Below are 20,776 nucleotides of genomic sequence, written 5' to 3' on the forward strand. Positions count from 1 at the left end.
TGGTAAGAGCCTGCTTTCTTGTTCATAGATGGCCAATTACTCGATGTGTCCTCATGTGGTGGAAGAGATCAGGCAGCTCCCTGGGGTCTCTTTTAAAAGGGCACTAATCCCATTCATGAGGGCTCCACCCTCATGACCTAATCACCCCAAAGGCCCCACCTCCTCATACCATCACCTTGGAGGTTCGGGTTAAAACATATGAATTTCGGGGTGGGGGGACTCAGGAAGTGGGCTGACAAGACATCTTTATTTAAACTACATTACCATGGGGACTTCCTTGGTGATCCAGTGGTTAAGACTCTATGCTTCTAATGCAGGGGGTGTGGGTTTGATCCCTGGTCAGGGAACTAAGATCCCATGTGCCACGCAGCCAAAAATAAAATAAAATAAAGAACATTGCCATGGAGCCAGCCTCCAGCATAGCCCCCAGTGAGTCTCACCTCCTGGAGTTCATATCCCATGTAGTCTCCTCCCTCATAGAATAGGGTCAACCTGTGTAAATAGTGGAATACGGTGGAAATGGCAGAGGGTGACTTCTGAGGCTGGGCTATAAAAGACACTGCTATGCCTTGGGTTAGTCACTCTGGGGGAAGCTGGTGGCCATGCTGTGAAGATGCTCAAGCAGCCCTATGGGAGGCTTGTGTGGTGAGGGGGCTGAGGCCTCCTGCCAACAGCCACATCAGTAAGCTTGGAAGTGGCTCTTCCAGTGCCAGTCGAGTTTTCACGTGACTGCAGCCCTGGTGGATATTTGACTACAATCTCATGAGAGACCCTGAGCCAGAATCACCCAGCTAAGCCACCCCCAAATTCCTGGCCCACAAAAGCTGTGAGAGATAATAAATGGCTACTGTCCTAACCCATTAAGTTTTTTTTTTTTCGGTACGCGGGCCTCTCACTGTTGTGGCCTCTCCCATTGCGGAGCACAGGCTCTGGACGCGCAGGCTCAGCGGCCATGGCCCACAGGCCCAGCTGCTCCGCGGCATGTGGGATCTTCCCAGACCGGGACACGAACCCATGTCCCCTGCATCGGCAGGCGGACTCTCAACCACTGCGCCACCAGGGAAGCCCCCATTAAGTTTTAGAGTGATTTGTTACGCAGCAGTACATAACCAACACTATTTAGTACTTACCCTGAGAAATGCTGTTCTAAGTGCTGAATATATTTGAACTCATTAATCCTGAAAGCAACTCTCCAAGGAACAGACTATGCTTGTCCCCATTGTATGAATGAGGAAACAGAGAGATGCAGTAACTTGCCCAAATCACACAGCTTATATATGGCAAAGCTGGGGTTTGAACAGCCTGTCCAAACTCCAGGGTGTGGGTGTTCAACCTCTGGGCCATGCTGGCTTTGGCCAGCTGTGGGTGGCACTGGAAGAAGTCACCAAGAAGTCCAAGAGAGCCTCAAAGAGCCCCAACATTTAAGGGGTGAGAAAAAGAACAGACGTGGCTGGTGGAGTGGGGAAGGAGGGGAGGGCAGAGTCTAGAATGTGGGGCGGGGCGGGGTTCTCCCTCCATCTGTGCCCACTTTAAGGGCTCCTAGGTTCAAATCTCAACTTTGCCACTTACTAGCTGTGTTCCCTCAGGCAGATTACTTACCCTTGCTGTGCCTCGGTTTCCCCGTCTGCACCATGGAGATGGTGATAATCAGATCAACACTTCCTGGGGTTGTGGTGAAGATTAAATGGGTCAGTCCACGGTGAATCCAAGGCTGACAAAGGCCCTGGGGGATCGGGCTCTGCGGGGAGGCGTGCTGGGACCTGCTCTTCGGGGGGGGGCGTTGCTGAGGCGGGGGTAATGAGCAGGTGGGGCTGCGGCACAGACAGTGGGCTGAACTCAGCGTCTGGCTGTGTGGAAATGGCCAGGCCAGGGTTTCGGGGCCACCCTGCTGGACTTCTCCTGCCGCTGCTGCTGCTACCCCAGGCCCTGACAGAGGGACCCCTGGTCTTTGTGGCTGTGGTGAGGTGCCCCACCCCCGCTGCCCGGCCCCTCATGTCCCCCAGGCCAGCCCTGACCTGGTCCCCTCCCCAGGTGTTCCGCCATGGCGACCGGGCCCCGCTGGCCTCCTATCCCACTGACCCGCACAAGGAGGCTGTACCCACCCTGTGGCCACGTGGCCTGGGCCAGCTGACCGGGGTGAGAAGCTGGGGATGGGAGCAAGGGGTGGGGCAGTGTGGAGAGGGGTCCGCTGAGCCTGCTCTGTCCCCAGGAAGGGGTCCGCCAGCAGCTGGAGCTGGGTCGCTTCCTGAGGAGTCGCTACGAGGATTTTCTGAGCCCCGAGTACCGGCGGGAGGAGGTACTGCCTTACTGACCTCCATCTTACCTCCTGACCTTCCACCTCTGACTTCCACTGACTCTAGTGTTTCTCTTGGCCTCCACCTCTGGCCTTTGACCCCCATCAACCTGACCTGCACCTTATGTCTGATCTCTGACCCCTGAACCATCGACTAAACCACGTTGACCTCTGACTCTATCTCAACCTGAGTCACATCTTGACCTCTGACCTCCATCATCTCTGACTTTATTTTCTGTCCTCCACCTCTGTGTTCTGACTCCCCGACTCCAACCAGACCCTCTGACCTCTGACTCCGAAACTTGATTGATTCTGTCTTTGACCCTCATTGATTCTACTTGCCCTTCTGACTCCAAACTTTGACCTCTACCCTTCCTCAAATCTGACTTTCCTATACCTTCCTGTGTCTCCTGACAGATCCCCAGTTAGGATCATTCCTCCTGACCCCTGACCTCTGATCCCTGATACACATGTACTGAACTCTGACCCCATGACCTCCAATCTGCCCTCCTCATCTTGACTTCTAACTTCCAGCCTCCAGCGATTCTTATATTCCTTTACTTTTTTAAAATTTATTTATTTAATTTATTTACTTTTGGCTATGTTGGGTCTTTGTTGCTGCGCGCGGGCTTTCTCTAGTTGCGGCGAGCACGGGCTTCTCACTGCGGTGGCTTCTCTTGTTGTGGAGCACGGGCTCTAGGCGCGGACTTCAGTAGTTGTGCCTCGCAGGCTCAGTAGTTGTGCCTCGCAGGCTCAGTAGTTGTGGCGCACGGGGCTAGTTGCTCCGCGGCATGTGGGATCTTCCCGGACCAGGGCTCGAACCCGTGTCCCCTGCATTGGCAGGCGGATTCTTAACCACTGCGCCACCAGGGAAGCCCCTGATATTCCTTTCTGACTTTCATTGACTCAAATGACCCCCTTAATCCTCAATGTCCACCCAACTTCTGACCCCCAACCCAACTGCTCCTGACATTGACCTCTGGCCCTTGATCCCAGCTTCCAAAATTGAAGGCCAGCCCCTGAACCCGCCCTGAGTTTTGACCCCCAACACCTGAACTTCGACTCTGAACTTAATCTGAAGCTTTTGGTTTGCTGCTATAGCTGACCTCTGACCCTGACCGTGGTACCCTGGCCTGGCCTCTCCCCACCGCACCCAGGTGTACATTCGCAGCACAGACTTTGACCGGACCCTGGAGAGCGCTCAGGCCAACCTAGCGGGGCTTTTCCCTGAGGCCGCCCCAGGGCGCTCCGAGGCCACCTGGAGGCCGATCCCTGTGCACACGGTGCCCGTTACTGAGGACAAGGTCAGGGGGCTGGACAGGGCCTGGAGGTGGGAGGGATGGAGGGAGACAGGGATCCCAGAGATGGAGAGGGCCAGCGGCCGAGAGAGGAGGCTCGGGGCCTGGATGGGTGGTTCCCGGGAGCCAGAACACCCAGACCTTCCCTGGGGCTGAGCTGTCCTGATGGGGTGAGCCGCCTACCCGACACTGTGCAGCCGGATCTGGGAGAGACGCTGGACCGGAGACAGGGCCCCACAGCCCGACTCCCCCCGCCTGCAGTCGGGCCCCAGTCACCCTGCTGTCCCCGCTGAGCCTCCGTTTTCTCCAGCTGCTGAGGTTCCCTACACGAAGCTGTCCTCGATACCAGGAGCTGCTGAGGGAGGCCACGGAGGCCGCCGAGTACCAGACGGCCCTAGAGGGTTGGACGGTGAGCAGGGCCTGTGTGGTGGGGCAGGATGGGGCGGGGCCGGCGGAGCTGGCGGGATAGGGCGGGACCTGCGGTGCAGGGCGGGGCCAGTGGAGCGGGGCGGGGCCGGCAGGACCTCGTGGGACCCGCCGGGCTCGGAGGTCTGTCAGGCTCACCCAGCCGGTGCATCCAGGACTTCTTGACTCACCTGGAGAACTTCACGGGGCTGTCGCTGGTCGGGGAGCCGCTCCGCAGGGCGTGGAAAGTTCTGGACACTCTTATTTGCCAGGTGGGTCCCTGCCTCACCCACCCAGCCAAGTCGTTTATGGCACCTGGGTTCAAATCCCAGCTTTGCCGCTCACTACCTGTGTTCCCGCAGGCAAGTCACTTAACCTTTAGTGCCTCAGTTTCCCCATCTACACAATGGGGATGGCGACACACGTATCAACACCCCCTGGGTTGCTGTTTAGATCAAAACGGGTTAATTCACGTGATGCCTTAGAACAGCGCCTGGCACACAGTGAGGCCTTTCAGTCTGTGCGCTTGCAACTCCAATCCCCCAGTTCCATAAGCGGAAAAGCGCCGGTAACTACGGCTTCGGCGGCAGGAGCTGACCTGAAGCTGCATGACGCTGTAGTCTTTTCTTACCCCACTTTACGGGAATGTATGTCTAAGGGGGCTGCCCCAGACCCCACTGGATGTGTTATGAGGTATAAGGTATCCTCACCACTGTACCTTTCTAAAATTCCAAACGTCTGATTCTAGAACAGCTCTGGACCCAAGGATTTTGGAGAAGGCCTTCTGGAATGATGGTCATTCCTATGCTTAATTAATAATCGCTATCGCCCACCCCACCAGACCTAGCCCATGAGGGTCGGGAGAGAGGATTGCAGCTGATGGGGGCAACACAGGAGGGCCTAAGGGGGGCATGAAGAGCTCAGGACGTTGCGGTCACTTTGTCCCCTCCCTCTCTCTCCCCAGCAAGCCCACGGTCTCCCCCTCCCATCCTGGGCCTCCCCGGATGTCCTGCAGACACTAGCTCAGATCTCGGCTTTGGATATTGGGGCACACGTGGGCCCACCCGGGGCAGCAGAGAAGGCCCAGCTGTCTGGGGGTGAGGTGTGGAGCTGGGAGGCTGGGAGGCTGGGAGGCTGAGGCGCCTTCCTCTGGGAAGTTCTTAGCACTCTGTCTCGCCCTGTCAGGAATCCTGCTGGATGCCATCCTTGCCAATTTCTCTCGGGTGCAGCACTTGGGGCTGCCCCTCAAGATGGTCATGTATTCGGCTGTGAGTCTTTCGGAAGGGAGGCAGTGCCACGTGGGCACAGGGATGGGAGGGGGCAATTTGGGTGTGAAAGGACTGGTGGTTCCAACGGAACCTCAGCCTGATGCCTTGAGTAACTCGTATCTCCAAAACATATTCTTGGACCATATCACTAGAGGCATGGAATCTGGAAGGAGGGAGGTGATGGTGTTATGGGAAAGAATTCAGTTTTTCTTCAAGGGCTGGCTTTTTAACTGAGCTGTCATCATACTTCGTGTCTATTTAACCAATCTTTATTACGTGGCCACCTGTAACTGGTGGGGCTGCCTCCAGGGTGAGCAGGTTTGGGGGGACTGGTTCTAAGGGGTCTGAGGGACATCTGGGAGGCAGCTGGATGCACAAGCTCAGGAGAGAGGAGACATCTGGAGGAGCCCCGAGTCAGCCCTGGATCCGCCTGCAGCACGACAGCACTCTCCTGGCTCTCCAGGCGGCCCTGGGTCTCTATGATGGGCACACACCGCCTTATGCCGCCTGCCTCGGCTTTGAGTTCCGGAGGCGCCTTGGGGACCCGGATGACGACGCAGGGTGAGGAGGGGGTGGTACCCGGGAACGGGCAGGCCAGAACTCTCAGGAGGAGCGATGCGGTGCCAGGTAGAGGGCATGGCCCAGGCACAGGCTCCGAGGGGAATTTACTGGGGACGGTATCGGGAAGGAGTCAGGAGCCCAGTTCTCCACCCAGCTGCTCTCCAGATTTCAGGTCAGCAGTAGGGAAGGCAGGGAGGGGCCTGGGCACCACCACCTCCTCTCTCCCTCCAGGAATGTCACCATCTCCCTCTTCTACCGCAACGACTCTGCTGGCTTACCCTTGACCCTCAGCCTCCCCGGGTGCCCGGCGGCCTGCCCCTTAGGCCGCTTCCGCCAGCTGACTGCCCCCGCCCGGCCTCCGGCTCACGGGGTCCCCTGCCATGGCTTCTACGAGCCCGCCGCCCCCGCAGGTGACGGCCCCCGGTGCTGGGGTGGGAGGGGGGCGGCTCAGGTCTGGGGACTCACCCCCCCCACGTTCTCCCCGCAGCCACCGTGGTGCCTCTGCTGGCTGGTGCTGTGGCTGTGCTGGCAGCCCTCAGCATGGGGCTGGGCCTGCTGGCCTGCAGAGCCGGCTGCCTGCGGGCCTGGGGGCGCCCCGTGTGAGCCACGGAACCGGCACCGTTTCCCCGCAGCTGACACTGGATCCCAACACAGCTGCTCACCCGCTGCTTTGGCTTCTGTGACTTACTGTGCGCGTCGGGGGACACAGGGAGGGCTCCCAGGCCAAGTCACAAGCTGTCCTATGTATGTGTGGGCTTAAGCGTGCGTGTGTTAACGCCCGTGCACACACGTGTGGATGTCTATTCACGCATATGCTCCTGCACGGGTCTGTGTATACACATATTCGACGTACACGCACATGCTTACGTGCTCCTTTGCGTGTGTGGGTGATACGTGCACCAGTGTTGATGTGCAGGTTTCTATACACGCCTGGGAACGCGTGGTGTACGTGCAGGAACCTCTATTTGTAGGTGCAGCACACATGATGTGTGCGAGCCTGCAGGGTGACCTCCTCCCCACCACGGGTCATGCACTGTCGGGGTCCAGCTCACTCAGCCTGGTTTTGGTGCCCGCGTGGTAGTGGGAGAGCTAAGGTCAGGGTTCAGAGCCTGGCCGCACAGCCAGCCTGCTGGCACCAACCTGGAGGCTGGCTCTGGGCTAAGCATTCATCTCTGCACCGCCATCTCCCCTGGCACACACGACTCCTCCATCAGGTTAACTAGCCTCCGGGGAGCCAGTGGCGGGAGGGGGGCATCCCCTCTGGGCTACCTAGCATAGCATTTGCTATAATTACCATTTGGAGGGGGCGGGATCCCGGGATCCCACCCAAGTACTGTCCAGTATGGTTGCCACTGGCTGCCACGTGGCTGTTTGAATTCACATTGTGTAAGTAAATAACATGTGAAATTAGGTCCCAGTCGTACTAGCCCGTTCCAGCACTCATTAGCCACACATGGCAGGTGGCTGCCCTAACGGGCGGCGCAGGCAGGGAGCTTCCAGAGGACAGCCCTGAACGTAAGGAAAGGTAACGCTACCGAACAGCAGGTTCACGTGGTGCTGGTCACAGACCAGGCCGTCCCAGGCCTGTACTTGCGCTGCTGCATTTAGCCCTGCAACCCAGGAGGCGGCTCTGCCCTCCACACGCCAAACACCAGGCAGCAGTCTGGGGCACCAATGATCCTGTTTGCATAATCAGGCAAACGTGTCAACACCCCACTAGGCTGTCGGTGGGCAGCCTGGTGTGCAGTGGGTGCTCTGTAACCGCCACTGGGTGCCTGTCAGATGGGGGAGGCTTGGAGGATCAGAGGTGGGGCTGGGCAGCCAGACACGAGAACCACCCCCAGCTGCCAGAACACCGTGGGCATGGGAGGGAAAGGGCGGGGGTCAGCAGCCCCACCCTCACATGTGTGGACAAGCCCAGCTCCACCCACCTCCCTGCGCAGCCTGCCCTGGGCCCCAAGGGAGCCTCTTGTCATGAGCACGCAGCCTACCACTGTCCCTGCTGGTACTGGACTGTCACAGGGCCTCAGGGAAGGCCTAGGAATGCCCTCTGCACTTCACTTCTTGGTCCTGCTTGGGGGGCGGGGCTGGAATCGCAGTGGTGTGGCCTCTTGCTTCCAGATGCATGTTAGACCCAAAGGAAGCTCCAGCCGCCCCCGCAGCTGTGAGCCTAGACCCCTCCTCAGCAGACTGCTGGGAGGGTCATGGAGGTGGCGGGGCCTCGCTAGGGCTGCCATGCAACTCCCTCCATCCTCACCCGGGGAGGGTTCTGGCTCCAGCTCCACACCTGGACCCAGTCAGACGCCGCAGCTCACACACAGTGACGTGCAGGCTACTTAATGGGTGCCTGGTACCGCCTGCCAGGGCTGTCCATCCTCACAGCTGGGATTCTTGGCCCCAGCATCCCTCGCCCAAAGGTACCAGCCACACACACAGCTACAGAAACTGGAAGGGACTGGCCGCCCCCTTCGCAGGCAAGCAAAGCGCAAAATTCAAGTTTAAAAGAGAAAGGCAATGCAAAAAAAACTTAATAGAAAAACCTTGGCAAAGGGGAAACGAGCAACCATAAAACCCAAGTGCTGTATGAAGTTAACAGGTAAAAATATTGCATTAAAAAAAGGCTTAAGAGAAAGGGTACAAGCTTCAAGGTGCTTTCATGGCGTGGGCTGCGGGGTCTCCCACTTGGCCTGTAGTGCTTCAGAAGCCCATGTGACACAGCAGCGGGGTCCACCCACCATGCCCATCAGGCCAAAGTGTAACAGACTGAAACAACACACTGCCTGGCATCCAGCAACAGCAGCTATCAGCCAGCTGCCTGTTCTCCACCAGCTCCGGCTGGTGACGCCCACAGGGTGGGCTGGGGGCAAGTACACCCCTCTTTGGGGCTCCTTGAACACCGGCTGGAGCCGACCAAGGCTTTGCGTCTCCCCTCCGATGTCCTGCTTGCCTCCTTGCCCCGGGAGGCCTAGTCGTGGCGCACGGGTGGCTCCGCCCCACAGGCTTGGTCGGAGTACGGAGGGCACGCGTCGTGGGTGTGGCTGCGCCTGGCCTCTTGGATGTACAGCTCCAGGAGGACCTTGGGGGGCTGCCTGTCCACCCGCATCTTGGGCATGCCGCGGCTCAGCAGCCAGCCCATGAGGTCGTTGCGTGTCGGGTTGGGCCCCAGCATGAGCCTGGCGCGGCCCGGCTGGCTCTGGTGCCAGAGCAGGCCCACGTCGGCGACGGTCTGGATCACCATCACCGCCTCCAGCACCATCACGCCCTTGACCAGCAGGCCGATCAGCGCAGCTCAGAGGGCGCGGCCGCCAGCAGGCGCTGCTGCAGGCCCTGTGTGAAGGGCACGTCCTCGGGCACCAGCCGCTCGGGCTCGCGGTAGATCCAGTCGAGCATGCCCAGCTCTCGCACCAGCTGGATGCCCTCCTCCATGGTGGTCCAGGGTCGGAAGGGCAGCTCGGTGCCCTCCAAGTGCAGGAAGGACTCCCAGCACTGGCGCCAGGCCAGCAGCATCTTGCCGTCACCCCGCAGGGCCTTGCAGCGGTAGTTGAAGACGGGCATCGCCAGTCAGGTCGCCCAGCATCACCAACTCCCTGGAAGCCAGGGCCAGGCCGCCCTGGTCATACACCCGCAGGATCCAGGTGATCATGAGCTCGTTGGGGTTCTGCCGGAAGCGCCGGGCGATGGCCAGGAGCCCGGTGTATGTGTAGTAGCGGTCGCCCTGCCCCGCCATGGCCACGGGAGCTGCGGGAAGGGCACAGAGGGGCATTGGGCGGGGAAATAGTCACAAGTCCCTAGCCTCTCCCCACAGTGGGGAGCCCCTCAGACCCCCAGGTGTCAAAGGTCCTGGGGGGGCACTGTGTCCTCACGGGAGATCAGAGCCCAGTGCTGCACATCATGGGGGCCCCAACTGTGGCCCCTTCAGGAGCCCTCATACTGGATGTCTCCCCGCAAGCCCCACCCCAAGCCGCTCCTGTACCAGCTTCCCCTTACACCATCCACTGCGCTCCCATCACGGGGTTACTGTGAAGATTAAAGGAATTTAGCGCTTAGGACTGTGCCTGGTTTAAAGTTAAGTGTTCAGCCTTTGCCTGGACATATACCATTACCATAATCTCTCCACTTTGTAACTGTAAATTTAATATAATTATGGTATTAATAAGAACTTGTTCTCACCGAGGCCTGGTGGAACCGCTGGCCTCCTGGAGGAACTGCCTGCAGACAGGGAGGGGGGAAGAGCAGGCTGGTGGGGTGCAGGGCAACCACGATCCGCATCCATCTGTCCCCAGAGCCAGGGACCCTTCCCACCCCCGGGGGTCAAAGGTCCCCTGTGCTGGACATCACAGGGGTCACCAAGCACAGCCCCTTCAGGCACCAACTGAGCACATCTCACTGCAAACCATGCCCCCCCCCTCCGCGGGCTGGCCTGTTTCTCATCCCCGCCCCTCCCGCAGCCACCTCCTCTAACACGCCCCACCCCCATCTCTGCAGCGGATGCCACAGAGCTCAGGGCAGCACTGGGGGCAGGGGGGTGGGGGGGGGGCGGCGCAAGGCTGGCGCTCAGTGATCCCAGTGAGCCCCAGCAGTACCAGCTGAGGCATCTCTACAAGCCCAGGAGGGGCCGGGCCCTTGCTGGGGGGGGGGGGCCACAGCACACACACCAGGGCACCTACCCCTCAACCCGATCCGCGCAGACAAATCACGCCCTAAGGTCAAAAGTGGCAGAACCGGGGATCAAACCAACCTCGCTGGTCCTGTATCAACTGTAGGGAAGGGGGGGTACAGAGAAAGCCCCCATCACCCTGTTGCACCCGAACATGGATGGAGGCTGCAGAAATAAGCCCCCTCCCCACCACAAGGAGACGAGTGTGGGCAAACCACAACCTCTATGCGCCTCCACCTCACCTGTGAAATACGGACAGAACTGCACCCATTTCAAAGAATGGGGTTACTGTGACGACTAACTGAATCTAGTGCTTAGGAACGCGGCCTGGCTCAGACTAAGTCCTCAGCACCTGTCCTTATTATGTTAATATTACCATACTCTATAAATTGTATTAACAATAAATTTATAATATAATAAGTTTAATATGATTATTACAGCATTAATAGTAAGGGGAGTCTCTTCTGTTCTTACCGAGGGCTGCTCAACTTCTGGGGGAACCACCTGCAGACAGGAAGGGATGGGGGGATGGAGAGGTTATAGGGTGCAGGGCAACCATGGCCCCCATCCGTCCCTCCCCAGAGACGGGACCCCCCCACTCAGACCCCCGGGTGTCAAAGGTCCCGGGGGGCACTGTGTCCTCAACAGAGATCAGAGCCCAGTGCTGGACATCATAGAGGTCCCAGTGTCCTCAAACCCCACACCCCAACTCTGCTGCCCCCGGACTGGGCAATGCAGAATAGAACATTTCCACCTTGCCAGTTCTGCTGGCCAGCAGTGCCTCAGACATCGACGGATGTTACACATCCCTTAGGGCTTCCCTGTCCTGCTGTCAGCGCTCCCTCTTCTCACCCCCCTCACGTATCGCTGCCCAAGTGACACTCTCTCTACTCCACATTATCCCAGAAATTCCCTCAGCCCACAGCAAACCTTCAGAGCTCTGCAGAGGACGCCTCAGATAAAGAGAACAGCCCCCCCGAAAGATGCTCAGATGGTCTGCATTCTGAGCTAACCCTTCACAGGACGCAGCTCCACGCCCAAGGTACCTGTTGGCGAGAATCTAAGCCTCTAAGAACCCCACAGGCTACACTTTCAGTTCTCCACATTATGTATTTAGAAAGTAATCTAAATACAGGTGAAGACATACCTGTATCAGTATCAAGTCATCCTTATTAATGGGAATATAGATTTAGGCCCAGACCTCACTGAACAGAGAAAAGAACCCTCCTAGAGCTGGGAACACTTGTTTCTTTTTGGGTAACACACATACCCATGCCCATCTGATGATTTACTTAGCTCTCTGAAACATCTGTGAAACATTCTCCAATGTGAAACATTTAGGAAACATTCTCCAGATACACCATGTTCTCTGACAACAAGTATTGTATAAATCGAGAGTAACCTTAACAACTCTATCAGTTTACATATACATGATACATGGGAAGCTGCCTAATCTTTGCTGAAAGGTACACTGTATTTAGTCTACAAACCACCCCCACTGTCCTGCAGTGAGTGATGATGCTTTGAGCCCTTCTGTTTCTTTTCTTCTGCCGAGTTTGAAAATTAGATTTCTGATTAGTCCTTTTCCCTGAAACCCCAAAACATACATTGGGCCCTCCATATCCACAGGGCCCTGGAACCACTCCCCCACGGACACCAAAAAGTGACTAAATATTTTCCTCCTCTACAGCCCATATATTCCCTGTCATAGTCAACCCTCACCTTTGATGCGCTGTGCCCACTCTACAGACACAGAAACTGAGGCTCAGGAGACCAAGCACTTGACTAACATCCCTAAGCCCAAGAACAGCAGAGCTGGGATTTGCATGATTGCTGGCATATAAAATTGGGTCCCAGAGATATCTGATGTGAAGTCACCCCAAGTGAGGGTGAGATATTTTAGACCTGGGTGGGTCAGGGACTGGGAGCAAGGGTTCTTACCAAGGTGCGTGGGCCCTCAGCTTGAAGACACACCTGTAACACAGGAAGGATCTGGTGAGGGTAGGGGAAGAAACAGTCTGGGGGTCCAAAGAACATCAAAACCAGGGCCCCTCAGACCCCCAGGTGTCAAAGGTCCTGGGGGGCACTGTGTCCTCAGGGTGATCGGAGCCCAGTGCTAGACATCATGGGAGCTCCAGTCCCTCCGCAACCAGGTCCCAAGGCCACTCACCTTCAGGGACAGAGGCCAAGCAAGCTAAGTGCTTAGAGACTGGAAAACACAAAATCCATCGGACGTACAAATGCCCACAGCCTTCCCTGTGGTGACACCAAAATGCCCTCACCTCCCCAGTGTCACTCCCCAGTCCCCACAAGGGACTGTCCTCAAACCCATTACATGGAGAGAACCTGCTAACCCCCTTGCCTAGTTTTGCAGATTTCCAGCATCGGCTATACCTGCTACTGACCCTAAACAATTAAAGCTAAGATGCAAATCCCTTGAAAGAAACTGTTGGGGTAAATGAAGAGGAAAAGAGAAACCTAAAATACAAGCAGCGTAAGCAATGACCAGAGACCCTTAAACACGACCATTTTTGAACAAATCAACCGTGGAAGACATTTTGGAGATGACTTGGGAACTACGGACACAGAGCAGATAGGAGATGGCCTCATTAAGGAATTATCTCACTGATGACAACAGCAGTGTCATTAAGTAGAAAAATGTTAGAGACACAGTGTTAACTGTTTTGGATGAACCAAGAAATTTACTTTCAAAAGGTGAAGGACACAGAAGTAAACATAGGGAAATGTTCTGTCAAACATGTCTATTTCCCTGCATGTTTGAGGATTTTAACAATAAAAAGTAAAAAAAAAAAAAAAAGGCGCGAAAAAGGAATACATGGGACAATGGCAAAAGGGGGCGCGCTCCAATGATGAATGGATGAATATCCTTCCACTTGTGACATGGCAACAGTTAGGATAAAGTCAACGGTTTTCTAGATGGTTGACTGAAGGGAGAAACTCAGCTAGAGAAGACTCTTGCTGGGTTGTGGTGGGGAGAGAAAATCAGCTAGCTGCTCCTGGGCTGGATCTCCTTGGCAGGGGCGTAGTATTCCTCGGGAGTCAGGGAAACGATGTCCACAAAAGTCCGGTTAGCCCAGAACTAACGTTTAACACAAAACTCTGATGTTCTGAGTGATCACGAAACTGATATTTAAGTGGCCGTGTCAGAATGATTCCTCAAAGTGAACGAAGGCCCCATTTGCTTTCTCCTAAAACTACTCCTATCTGGTTCTCAGACACAACCCAGTAATTCACTTAGAGACCCCACTCGCACTTCTTCCTCAGGAACCCTTGAGATTCTGTCTCTACCTGCCCCATAGTCTCTGTTCTACGTTGCACAAAAACGCCAGCCACATGAAATGGGAATACACAAAAACGATTTCCGAAAGAAAGTACGTGTAGCTAGCACAGGTGTGGAAAACCTCAGAAAGAAAAGCTCAAGGTCACAAGCCACCCCCACCCCGAAATGGACAAAATGGCGGAGCCCTGCGACGTGGGCAACAGAAATGGCGCAGCCAGACTGCGGTGAAGACAAAGGAGGACTAGTTCTGGTGTCCCCAGTTCGCTTCGGCGGGAGTGCTCCTCTCCCACCCCCCGAGAACCCCCAAAGAGCCACCACCCTCCCCGATCGCCAGTGCCCGCCCCGCAGAGAGCACTCAGGCTCGCCTCGGAGCGCGGGTGCCAGGCCCTTACAAAGGCCCTGATCCCGTCCACGCCACAGCGTGGCCGTCCCCGCAGCAGCCCCGGGCACACACGACACGCGCGACCCAGGTCCCAACGCACGCCCTCCCGCGAAAAAAAAAAAAAAGGAGCCAAAATGCAAAGAACTCTCACCCAACCCTCACTTTCTCCACCGCATGTGCGAGTTGCTGCACCTTCCGCTTTATTGCGCGCGCCGCTGGCACGGCCCGCCCCCCGGCCCCAGGTCGGGCTCCGCCCCGAGGCATCCAGCATATTCACCGGTGTCGGAAACCCCACTTTGGTGCTTGGGGAAGGAAATACTGCCTGTTTCTTCTAGAATACTTCCGAACAGGCGATGATACATTGTCCCTGGAGGCGGAGGAAAAGAGATCAAGGAAATATTGGGGCCCTTTTTCCTATCATGAGAGTCAGGCAATTCTGTGAACAGCACAAGAGGCGGGCGGTGAAGGGGAAGGACCCCAAGTGTGGGAGGGGCCAGAAGGAATTGCCAGCGCGGCAGTGGCGTGAGCCACGGCTGCAGGGGCGGGGCCAACTCAGACGCAGTCCCAGGCGCAGGGTGGGAGGCGGGGCCAGTGAGGAGATTGACAAGGGGGCGTTCCGGGAAACGGTCTGCGTGGCGCAGAGTTAGAGGCCGAGCCTGCGCAGTGAGAGGCGGGGCCAGAGGCTGGACTCTGGGGCTGAAAGGCCCGACTCCTGGGTCGAGGGAGGAGGGTGTTGGAGGCCCGGACTCGCCTGGAGATCTGAGGAGTGTCTTTCAACTGACATGATTGTAAAAGTTATTTTCAAAGATATTAAATGAAACTTTTCTACTTCAAACCCACTGTCCAGAGTAGCCATTGTCAACAAGTTGGTGTGGACTTTTTACTTTATGATATACACACAGACGTTATGGGTAAAGATGCTTGTTTCGTTTTAACTCCAGTAGCCTCATAAGTAGTCTCTCCCCATCGTACACAGAGTGACCTCATTCCTTAAGCAATTCCCTTGTGTGACTAGAACACGCTTTGTTTAGCTGGTTCCCCGGGTCATTGGGGTGGTTTTCTTCCTTCTAGTGGGGAGACTCCTCCATGAAGCCTGTGGTCTGAAGTAAGAGACCTAAACTCTGCACGTAAGTGACACATTTCCTTCACTGATTCCTGCTTCCCCCAAAGGAATGCAAAGTCCTCACTGTGGCCCACAGGGCCCAGAGTGACCTGGTCCCTGTTCCCTTTCTCCCCTCATTTCCTTCCTCTCTCTCCCTTGCTCAGGGCTACACTAGCACATTGGCCTCCCTGGTCTTCCTGGAAGCTGCCAAGGACATGTCTACCCCAGGACCTTTGCATTTGCTGATTCCTCTGCCTGGAACTTTTTCCCCCGATCAATCCCCATAACTCTCTTCCTCTCTTCAGTCCTGTTTCTGCTCAGATGTCACCTTAGCACAGAGCCCTCACCCGTCTGCTCTATACAACAGACCTCTCCTTTCCACACTGGTCTCCCTTACCCTATGTTATTTTTCTTCATAGCTCTTATCTCCTAACATATCTATTTGTGGGCATGTTTTTTTTCTTTTTGGCTCCCTGCTGAATTGTCAATTCCTTAAAGACTAGGATTTGTGTCCAGTTGGGTCAGTCCTGTAGACCCCATGTCTGGCACATAGTTGCAGCTCACTTTTTGTTAAAAATGAACACATTGGAGAGCCTTTTGTGGGAGACAAGAGGAAGAGTTATTGTAACAACACTTAATGAGCACATGGACTAAACTCTAACTAGATTAAGGTACAATTGGCTTTCTGTAGCCACAGTTTCCACATACGCGATTTCAACCAACCACGGATCGAAAAAATTGGGGTAAAAAATAGCTCCAGAAAGTTCCCCAAACCGAAACTTGAATTTGCTGTGTGTCCCAGCAACTATTTGCATAGCATTTACATTATATTTATAACTATTTACATAGCAATTACATTGTATTACATATTATAAGTAATCTAGAGATGATTTAAAATGTACAGGAGGATGAGCATAGGTTACATGAAAATACCCTGCAATTTTGTATAGGGGACTTGAGCATTCCCGGATTGCGTTATCCAAGGGCGGGGTCCTGGAACCAATTCCCTCCGGATACCGAGGAACAACTGTACTGTCATTATCCTCCAAACCATATGCAAAAATTGGCTACATATAACAGCCTTTAAAATAAATAAATAGAGGGCTTCCCTGGTGGCGCAGTGGTTGAGAGTCCGCCTGCCGATGCAGGGGACACGCGTTCGTGCCCCGGTCTGGGAAGATCCCACGTGCCGCGGAGCGGCTGGGCCCGTGAGCCATGGCCGCTGAGCCTGCGCGTCCGGAGCCTGTGCTCCGCAACGGGAGAGGCCACAACAGTGAGAGGCCCGCGTACCGCAAATAAATAAATAAATAAATAGAGAGGGAATGGGATACTATAGAAAAATAAATTAAGTTAAAAAAAGGAATAGAGCTGAACTGGGCTGGGGGAGGAGGAAGGGAGTGGTGGCAGGAGGTGCTGGCAAAGGCAAGAGGTGAAGTGTGGGTGCAAGGAGAATTAACCTCAGGAGGGGCAAATTATCGGGGGTCACAAAAGTGAAGGATGAAGCCCAAAGAGCTTGGAGAGAATCAGCTATTCAACACACATTGATTGAGCACCATCTGTACGCCAGGAACCAGGAGCCAGCCTGTTTGCTGACACCTCCTGTCTCTTTCCCTCCCGAGTCTCTCCCTCCCCTATCCCTGTACCCCAGAGGGCTCAAGGGATGGCCCCAGAGAGGCGTGGCATTTCCAGGGAACACTTATAAGGCACTGAACTTAAAAGAATGTTCTGGGTGAAAAACGCAGATTATTTGAAAATACAGATTATTAATCTGAGTTAGGGGGGTGTTTCAGAGGGGACCGAGGGGGCTAGAGAGCAGGGTTGTCAGGTGCTTGGCAGGGAGCCGTGGGAGCAGGCCTGAGGTGGGGACATTCTCATGTCTTAAGTCCAGATGGCCTGGATTGCCAGGAGAGACCAGAAATTCATGTAGTTCAGATAGGAAAAGAAACCTGGGGGAAGGAAGAGAGCAAAGGGGGTGAGGCGTAGAGTTCACCAGCCCCAGCCTGACCCCAGTCCTTTCTCCAAGCCCAGCTACACCTCCTATCATGTCCCCAAATGCATGTCTAAACCCAAACTCAGCCCCAGCCCCTACACTGTCCCCAAACCCAGCACCACTCTCTACACTGTCCCCAACCCATTCCCAAATTCAAACCCGACCCCGCCCCTACATCCAGCCCTAGGCCTATCCCCAGTCCCATCTCCCTACTCAACCCAGTCCTCCCAGTCCACAGTCCCCTTCCCATCCCAAACCCTATCCCACCCACCCTGCCCCCATCTGCATCCTCGAACGCATGCCCAAACCCCAAACCCAACCCCACCCCAGCGCAGACCAGTTATCAGGAAGAGGAAGACGCCAATCCACGCCAGGTAGAAGCTGCAGCCCAGCTTGTAGGTCATGCCTTCCTGCAGGAACTCATGGGCCTGCATCAGGTAGAAGAGGATACCCAGTATCATGCTGGTTCCTGTGAGAGTACAGGTGTTAGGAGGCCGGCCGTCAGGGGCGTGAGGACCCCTGCCCACAGGGGTGTGGCTGCCAGGGTCCTGTTCCTTACTTTCCCACTTGCTTCTACCTACCTCCATGAGCCTCTGCTCACGGGCAGGAAAACAGGCTCCTGACAATGTCTTGGTGGAGGACATTGGGAGGGCAAGACTTGGTGTTTAACCGGGCAATGTTGATGTCTAAAACCACAGGCTTTTGGGCTCCCCTGGTGGCGCAGTGGTTGAGAGTCCGCCTGCCGATGAGGGGACACGGGTTCGTGCCCCGGTCCGGGAAGATCCCACGTGCCGCGGAGCGGCTGGGCCCGTGAGCCATGGCCGCTGAGCCTGCGCGTCCGGAGCCTGTGCTCCGCAACGGGAGAGGCCACACAGTGAGAGGCCCGCGTACCGCAAAAAAAAAAAAAAATAAATAAATAAATAAATAAAATAAAACCACAGGCTTTGGAGCTAACAGACTGGAACTCTTATCCCGTTTCTGTATCCCACCTTAGGGCAGCCTCTTTATCCCACCTTAGGGCAGTCACTCCATCTCTCTGAGCCTCATTCCCCTCATCTGTAAAGTGGGCATAATCGTAGGACCCATCTCCTTGGGCTGTCTTGAGGAGTTATTGAGATTGGCACATTCCCTGGCACACAGTGTGTCCTCAAGAATTGAGATTATTGGGAATTCCCTGGCGGTCCAGTGGTTAGGGCTCCATGCTTCCACTGCAGGGGGCACAGGTTCAATCCCTGGCCGGGGAACTAAGATCGTGCATGCCGTGCAGTGCAGCCAAAAAAAAAAAAAAAAAAAAAAAAAAAAAGAATTGAGATCATCATCACTATATTGGGTGTTTAATTCTGGGCTTCTGAAGCAGTGGCAAGAAACTTAGTCATTCTGGATATTTTAATTTTATTTTGAAATAACATGAATTAAAGATAATTTGTGAAAAGGAAAAGACTCGTTTTTTCCCCTCTCAGGTAATGGAGTACTGGGTAATTTTTTCTTTGTTATTGAAAAATAATATAGGAGGTGTTTTCCATTTCATTAAAAGGGGGAATGGGCAGAAATGTTTCTTTTTTTTTTGGCCATGCCACGCGGCATGCGGGATCTTAGTTCCTCGACAAGGGATTGAAACCGTGCCCCCTGCCCTGGGAGTCTTAACCACTGGACTGCCGGGGAAGTCCCAGAAATGATTTTCTTATAGAAAAAATGTCCTATTTTAAATGACATATAACAGGGGTGTTTTCTACACTTTGTACCTTATGTTTAAATAATTGGGAAGATTTACTAGACAAACTGGATAAATACCATTTACTAACGAGAAAACAGGAAGTTGAGTGTTCTCTCTTCTTGGACTTACTATCACTCTCCAAGAATGTTCATTTTTTTTTTTTTTTTTGCGGTATGCGGGCCTCTGTTGTGGCCTCTCCCGTTGCGGAGCACAGACTCCGGACGCGCAGGCTCAGCGGCCATGGCTCACGGGCCCAGCCACTCCCGTGTCCCCTGCATCGGCAGGCGGACTCTCAACCACTGCGCCACCAGGGAAGCCCAAGAATGTTCTTCTGATGCAACTGAAAGTTGCGAACAATTATTACAAGAGACAGGAACACAATATCCTGCATTTCCAAATTAAATTGCCCCCCCTTTTTCTAAAAAGTGTAATTTGGCATGCAAATGAAAAACTAAACTGTTCTAATCAGACTATCGTTTTTGAGTTATTTGGAAGGGAGTGGCAGTACTATCAAGGTAAGGATGTGTGCAGAGTTAAATAGCTACCATCACGTCCTGACGTTTTCTAATTCAATCCTCACTACCTCTCACGTGGTAGGAAATTTTATTATCCCCATCCTACAGATGAGAAAACTGTGGCTCAGAAACATTAAGTAGCTTGAACAAAATCACAGAGCTGGTGCTGGTGGTGAGATAGGATGCGGGATGGGGTTAGAACTGAACATGGGGTTGAGTATTGGGTAGTTGGAGTCTGAGTGATGGACATTAAGGTTGAGGCATGAGTTTGGGGGACGGGCATGAGTCGTGGTTGGGTATGAGGATGGATTGGAGATGGGTAAGAAGATGGGGTAGGGAATGCGCTGGGTTGAGTTTGTGAGTGAGATCCGCAGGGGATAAGGATGTGGTTGCAGTTGAGGCTGGGGATTAAGAAGAAGATGGGATCAGAGATGGACTGGGGTTGAGTCTGAGGTTGAGATTCATAGTCGAGAGGGGTGGGTTGCATTTGGAATGAGTCTCGAGGAGGCTCAGGCGTGGAGTTGGGTGTTGAGGTGTGTAAAGGGGTTGGAGATGGTAATGGGGATGGTTTGGAGATTGGAAAGAAGATAAAATTGGAATGGGGGTGGGGATGGAGAGGGACATCACAGAAGGGAACGTGAATGAGTTTGAGATCTGTTGATGATGGAGATGGGAGGTGAAGTGGAGGCTGGTATTGGGGCTGGAGATGGGGCTGGATTGGAAGTTGATCTTTTTTACTGGGATGGGTTGGAGACTTGGAGGGAGATAGGCGTGGGCTTGGGGATGAAGGTCAGGATGGGGATGGGATTGAGGTACTCCTTGACTTGGGTCCTCAGGGAGGGATCTCAGTGCCATGCCTGTGAAGAGACTGATGATGACATTGGAGAAGTCCAGCATGGGCATGTTGGAACTGGTGAAGAAGACGATGTTTATGAGGATGATGCAGAGGACGAAGCTGGCAATGCTGGCAATGAGGAGGAAGGCCCAGGCAAAGTCCAACAAATCTGGGAAGGAAGAGGATCAGGAACGCCAAGATGGGCCCTCAGGCCCCGAGCACGGGGGAGAGGGTCTCTGGGGAGTCTGGGAGTATCCTTAAGCCCTCTCCCTTGAACATTCTTCATCCCCCTTTTAAGAAAATTGAAACTGGGCTCTAGAGAAGGGATCTTGAGGCAAATACCTTTGGCATTGAGGGGACATCCCCCAGGTCAGTAAGGACAGGTTGTTGGGGTGGGCAGTGACAAGTGGGGTGGGCATTGAGAAACCAACTTGATGTGATGAGGACAGATTCCT

The 20,776-nt window shown here is 54.6% G+C and overlaps 1 protein-coding gene and 1 pseudogene across 2 annotated transcripts; one reads left to right on the plus strand and one right to left on the minus strand.

Moving 5' to 3' along the window:
* Positions 1 to 1,857: 1,857 nt before the first annotated feature.
* On the plus strand, positions 1,858 to 6,428 carry ACP4 (acid phosphatase 4; the record flags this gene model as incomplete). Its single annotated transcript, XM_082863487.1, has 11 exons — positions 1,858 to 1,959; positions 2,032 to 2,136; positions 2,210 to 2,296; positions 3,451 to 3,597; positions 3,902 to 4,000; positions 4,173 to 4,268; positions 4,961 to 5,093; positions 5,182 to 5,264; positions 5,701 to 5,825; positions 6,057 to 6,235; positions 6,313 to 6,428. The coding sequence occupies 11 exons, from the start codon at positions 1,858 to 1,860 to the stop codon at positions 6,426 to 6,428; spliced, it is 1,272 nt and encodes a 423-aa protein (XP_082719613.1).
* Positions 6,429 to 8,790: 2,362 nt separating this feature from the next.
* Positions 8,791 to 10,093, minus strand: LOC309976356 (annotated as a pseudogene). Its single transcript, XR_014327215.1, has 2 exons — positions 9,996 to 10,093; positions 8,791 to 9,563 (listed from the first exon to the last, which is right to left on the minus strand). The product of XR_014327215.1 is annotated as an uncharacterized misc_RNA (transcript).
* Positions 10,094 to 20,776: the final 10,683 nt, after the last annotated feature.

Source organism: Leucopleurus acutus (genome assembly GCF_964270905.1).
Source record: "Leucopleurus acutus genome assembly, chromosome: 20".
Lineage (NCBI taxonomy): Eukaryota > Metazoa > Chordata > Mammalia > Artiodactyla > Delphinidae > Leucopleurus > Leucopleurus acutus.